General features: G+C 38.9%; 1 protein-coding gene across 1 annotated transcript; it reads right to left on the bottom strand.

Moving 5' to 3' along the window:
• Nucleotides 1-1,204: 1,204 nt before the first annotated feature.
• On the bottom strand, nucleotides 1,205-4,989 carry LOC100027131 (N-acetyllactosaminide beta-1,6-N-acetylglucosaminyl-transferase-like). Its single transcript, XM_056823411.1, has one exon. The coding sequence runs from the start codon at nucleotides 4,494-4,496 to the stop codon at nucleotides 3,510-3,512; it is 987 nt and encodes a 328-aa protein (XP_056679389.1). The 5' UTR covers nucleotides 4,497-4,989; the 3' UTR covers nucleotides 1,205-3,509.
• Nucleotides 4,990-6,192: the final 1,203 nt, after the last annotated feature.

The raw sequence follows: 6,192 nt of genomic DNA, 5'->3' as shown, positions 1-6,192 counted from the left end.
TAATCACCAGCCTCTAGTTTGCTGTAAATAAACACTGGGGGTTAGGTGGAACCTGGATCTTACTTGGCAAGTGGGGAGCATTAGGGTATGTTATGGTGGCGGGGGAAGCAGAGGTAGCCAGAACAGCATTTTGCTTGCTTAAGGAAGTCAGGTTAATAGAATTCTAGTCTAGAAAGCATAACTGGAATGTGACTTTTTTGTTATTCCATTTGTTGTCAGGAATACAGATGCCAGCAGATGGCAGGGACTGGGCTGAACATAGATTTGGAGAGCATTTAGTTAGGAAAAGTTCTTCTTGGATGATTGCCTTGTTTTCTGACTCCCCCTCTAATCATTAGACCGAAGTAAGCCCCTTGAGGATAGAGGATGTCTTGACTATTAAAAAAAATGTTTTTAAACTTGTTCCTTCTTTTTCTTAGTATCAGTTCTAAGTCAAAAGAGCAGCAAGGGCTAAGCAATCAAAATGACTTGCCCAGGGTCACACCCCTAGGAAGTGTCTGAGGCCAGATTTCTACCCAGATCCTCCTAACTCCAGGTCCAGTACTCTGTCTTCTGTGCTACCTACCTGTCCCTACCTTGACTCTTTTTGTTTCCCTATCTCTTAGCATAAAGCCTGGCATGTAGAAGATGCTTAATATTTATTCACCTATTAGCCAATCTCATGAATAATATGGTAGTAATAATACTTTAGGCACTTAAAAAATAGAAAATGTATACCAGCAAGCCCATTTTCAGACCCTTTCTCTGTAAAATTTTTGGGAAGTACATGGTGATTTCTTTTTTTTTAATTTTTTTTTAATTTAGTCAATTTCAAACATTATTCCTTTGTTACAAAAATCATTTTCTATTCCTCCCTCCCCTCCCATAGCTGTTGCGCAATTCCACTGGGTATTGCATGAATGTCCTTGTTCAAAACCCTACATAGTGATTTCTTGAGGTAACACAAAAAATAGAGTGCACTGAAGCTTGGTATCCTGCCTCAGACATGTACTAGCTGTGTGAGACTTAGGTAAGTCACTTAATTTCCCTTAGACTCAATTTCTTCTACAAAATGGGAATTATTTAAGTACCTGCCTCATAAAGGATCAACTGAGATCATAGTGGATGCTCCAGAAGTCTTATTCCAGGATACTAAAGTTTAAAACTACACTGAAATTTTTGGGGCTAAAAAAAAAAAATATATATATATATATATATATATATATATACACACACACATATGTGTGTGTGTGTGTGTGTAATGTTTTATAAACCATTAAGTGGCATATAAATACTAGTTTCTCCTCTTCCTAATCCAAACTATTTTCTTCAGTGACATTCTTTCAGAAACATTTCCTTCTTGGGCTACCTTCTTGTCTCTCTTAAATTGGAGTCCTGAGATATTTAAGCAGCAATCTTATTATTTTCTTATTTCAAAGGAGCATCTAATGCAGCAGCAGATCTTTTTTTTTTTATCATCCCAATGGCCCAGATTTGGCTCCAAGGGTGATTGTTGGACAAGCTTTCAGAGAACATGGCATGAGTCCAGCCTTGGCACTGGAGAGCTGGCAGCATCTGAGATCACATCAGAGATGGGACTCAAGGATCTTTCTATATCTATATGCCTGGCCTTTTGATGTACCTCTTCTTTTTCAAACTCTTACCTTCTGCCTTAGAATCAATATTATGTATTGGTTTTAAGTTAGAAGAGTGGTAAGGGCTAGGCAATGTGGGTTTAGTGACTTGCCCAGGGTTACACAGCTAGGAAGTGTCAGGTTTGAACTTAGGTCTCTAGGTCTCTAGGCTTGACTCTCAATCCACTGAACTACCCAACTGCCCTTTTCTATTTTCTTTAGCTATATCTGTGGGAGCTCTCTAGGGTGTAATCTAGACTAACTCTATAGCCTCACCAAGTGGTCCTTGAAGAGCTGGGACCAATGACTCACAGTCTACCTAGAGGACTGAGACTTGAAGCTTTAGCAACCAAATTTTTCCTTCACAAAATAAAACTATGAGAAAGAGTTTTTCCTCTACAAAATGCAACAATGAGAAGGAATCACTTGCAAAACCAGGCAGGATACTGAACCTGATCCCCTCTGACTTTCTACCTTTCTTTTTGGTCTTTTTTTCAATACCTTGTATCTGTCCCAAATTGAGACATTTTTATTTTATGGAATAATCTCTTCATTCATTGTTTTCTTCTTCAAAGGTTTCTTCATTCTTTTGGGGGCGGTTGTTATTCAGTTGGGTTAAATTCTTAATGACACTGTCTTGATGCAAAGGCACCTTGTATATAAGCTTACGGTACAGGTAATATCTACTTTCAGTTATGGAAATCAGCAGCCATAATATAATTCACCTGCCACAAAATTTTTTGGGGTCTTTATAGATTCTGTCTGAATGAAACCAACAAATATAACAAAAGAATGAAATATATCACAAAGAGGCTATCAGGATTATGCTCCTCATTGCAAGCTTTTATTTAAGTAATCTACTTATCATCTAGTCTTCCTGACCTCCACATTTATTTCATGAACTTATTGCTTGGTTCTTCTATAACCAAACTTGCATTACTGATTACATGTCCTCTCAGTCTTTCCCCCAATCCTTTTGACTTTATTTTTCCATTCTTTTTCTTTTTTTAAAAAACCTTTACCTTCTGTCTTAGAACTAAGTATTGGTTCCAAGAGGGAAGACCAGTAAGGGCTAGGTAATTAAAGTTAACTGACTTGCCCAATGTCACCCTGCTAGAAAGTATCTACGGCTAGACTTGAACCCAGAACCTTCCATTTCTAGGTCTGACTCTCTAACCACAGAGTCACCTAGCTTCCCTTGTTCTTTTTTAAGTAACCTTATTGAGTGACCATCTATGATTCCAGAGGACTCACAAGGAAACATACTAATTACCTTCTAATAGAGAAGTGAAAGACTCACAGTGCAAACTGAGGCATAATTTTTTTTTGGATATGGCCAATTCAGGAATTTGTTTTGGTTGACTATACAGGTTCATAACATAGGTTTTATTCATTTATTTATTTTTGCTTTTTCAATGGAGGCGGTGCCAATGGCAAGAGAAAACTGATCTTCATTTAAAAAATAATAAAAAACCCTTTTTGTATCTTTTAGTTCACCTAATTCTTACTCATTTCTGTTCCTCTTATAAAGTAGGCTCCTTATGAATAGGGATTATTTCATTCATTTATATTTGTATTCCCAGTGTTTAGCACAGTGAATGTCACATAGTAGGTTCCTAATCAATGTTGGTTGATGGATTTCCTGATCTAACAATAATTTACCTCCATCTCAACGGACTCATTTCAACTCTAAATCCATCATCCATAAAGCTGTAAACAAATTCTCAGCCTCCCATATGATTAGGCAATAACAGTGGGATTGACTTGCTATGCAACATTCAACATGATTTTTTAAATGATTGCACATACCATTAGAGCTTTGTGATATATAAAGTAATTAAAATTTTACAGGCACATTTTATGAGCATACAATGTACCTTCACACAACAGTTGCAATTATGGTTTCATTTTTACAATGTCCATTGAGCCTAATAATAGACCAAAATAAAAATGAAAGTCTGCCATACCTGGAATCCTATTAAGTGTGACCCAGAAATGCTCATCAGGACTATAGGTATCCTTAGACCACTCAAGTAAATCAATGGCTCGTTGGTCTTGGAGAACAAAGTTGGCAAATTCCCTCGTAAGAGCAACATAAGCTGAGCCAAAGTAAATGGTCAGATTATGGGGAGGAAGAGTTTTCTTTCTCAAAGTCCACAGCATGAAAGAGAGTAAACCATATTTCTGCTCCCTATAGACATAATTGGTCCTTCTAGTAATATGAGGGGGAGGGAGCACCCCTGGGGTAATATTTCTTTGTTTAAATCCTTTCAAATGCTGAATTATTTCTTTATTGGTTTTCAGAGGGAAATCTTGGCCACAAGTATTAATAATGTATTTCCACTGGACCTTAGAGGCTACAAGGTCTTTTATACAATTCAGGTCAGCCTGGAGCCTAGATATTCCAGCATAGACAATTGTTTCCATCTTGGAGGCAAGGAAAACATTGGAGAAGCAGCTCACCAACCACTCCACAGCATCTTTAAACTCAGTAGTCGCCTTCTCATCCACATGAATACAGTAAATGTTTTGGGGCATGTAAACTGCCCGGAAGAGTCTCTCAAAGGTTTCAAGATCCTTATGTACCACCATTACATAGGCCAAAGGAAACTGGGCTTCTTCTTTCGACAGAGGAGTGGTTATGTAGTGACTTTGGAGTAAGTAGTCTTGGCAAGAAGTTTTTCCAAATGATGTTGTCAGGACAGTTTTTTGCAAAGAAATCATCTGTCCTTTGATAATTGAATCACAAACTTCATCAAGAACTGAAGAGTTTGAGTTTTTTAGCATTTCCAAGTTTGTTTCCATGAACATGTTGATATAAAAGTAAAGCACTGCCACTGTAAATGTAAGCACTGCTAAGAAACTACATTTCTTTGTATTCATTTTTTTTATTTCTGTTTTAAACGTCCTGTGAGTTTAATCTGTTCCCAAAATCAGTCTTCAAGTTCTTCCACTGGTTTTGTGAGTCTTGTAGCTGTAATTTCTTGATCTGAGAAAGAACAGAAGAATTTCAGTTCACTCAAGGAAATCCTAAAAACCCAAATAAGATCCTCTCTTGAAGATGCAGTGACACTTTAAATAGAGGATTTGTGGGAAGGAATCTGGCTGGACTCCTGAGTGCTGTTCAGATACAGCAAAACAAGCTGGATAATTCTCTAGCTGAAGAAAGTTCCATAGCTTGCAAATTGGGGAGGAGCTGTTCATTCCATATTAGTCTTTTCAGAGTCCAGTGCTAATCATAAAATCTGTGGAGAATGCCAGAGAGGAAAAAAAAATGTATTTCTAAACTATTTGTATTCTTCACTTCTCTGTATCAGGTAAGCAAGAGAATCTAGTACCCAGAGACAACAGCTTCTGTTGCTCAGCACTCAGGCTTCTTTTCACCTAAAGAAAAGGAATCAAGAATTAACTTGTTTGGATCTAGACTTTGCAAAATGTTTCCAATCTTGGTTGTTGGTTTTTTTTTTTTCTTTAAATAACCCTTACCTTCTTAAAATCAATATTGAGTATTGGTTCCAAGGTAGAATGGCAAGGATTAGACAATAGAGATTAAGTAACTTTTCCAGGGTCACATAGCTAAGAAAATAAGATAACTGAAACCACATTTGAACCCAGGACCTCCCATCTCAAGGCCTGGCTCTCTGATTCACTGAGCCACCCAGCTGTGCACCCTTGAAAAGTATTCTTAAGAGTATGAATATCTTCCTCCCTTAATTGCAAAGGTAGGGAACTCTGGTTGTATTGTTAAGGTCCGGGATTTCACCCACCACCATGGAAGTCCACGAACAATGCAAACTGGCAGAGAAAGGCCATTTATTGAACTGATGCGCACATCAGTGGGAACCTCTATCATCAGAGTTCTGAGTTGCTTCTGACAGGCTGGGCTTTTTATACTTTTCTGTAGGTACCTTATCTACTATATACCATCCTTGGAATTTTGCCTGCACGTATGGCCCTTATCTGCTTCCTACTATTCTTGGAGCTTTGACAATTCTATATTGTTGGGGTCCCCCTGACCTGTTGTTTGACATATTTGTTGGGGTCTTCCTGGCCTTTATCTGGTATCTACTGCAGCTGGCGGTTTGGCATATTTATGCTTCTGACAAGTTTCTCAAGGCTGACCAGCTCATTAGGCCTTCCTGCTAGGATTTGGTATATTTACGGTTCTGACAGGTCAGCTTGTTAGGCCCTCAAGTTTGGCCATTTTCCGGCCTCCCTCATTCCCAACTCCTTTTTCTTTTAGGGGGCAGTGGTTAGGCCCACCCACTGGGGCAGCTCGTGGCTCTTGGCTAGGGGTCTGTACTGTTGTCGAACGGCCAGCACCTGGATGGCATCTAATCGGTCTTTTATGAACCGAATAAGGAGGTTAAAGATACAGGGGCCAAATGTCAAAAGTAGGGTTAAGATTATAAGGGATCCTATAAGGAATGTGACTAGGGAGAAAAGGTCGCATACCAGGGGCCGGCAGTTTCCCCCTCCTTCAGTCAGGGCTTCTAGACCTTCTCGTAGCTTGCCCAGGGAGTCCCTAATAATCCCTGAGTGGTTAACATAGAAGCAGCATTCCTCGCCCAAGGCTGCA

The sequence above is a fragment of the Monodelphis domestica genome, chromosome 3, assembly GCF_027887165.1.
Source record: "Monodelphis domestica isolate mMonDom1 chromosome 3, mMonDom1.pri, whole genome shotgun sequence".
NCBI classification, from domain to species: domain Eukaryota; kingdom Metazoa; phylum Chordata; class Mammalia; order Didelphimorphia; family Didelphidae; genus Monodelphis; species Monodelphis domestica.
Note: the sequence above shows the minus strand (reverse complement) of the source record. Positions and strands in the feature narration are given on the sequence as shown.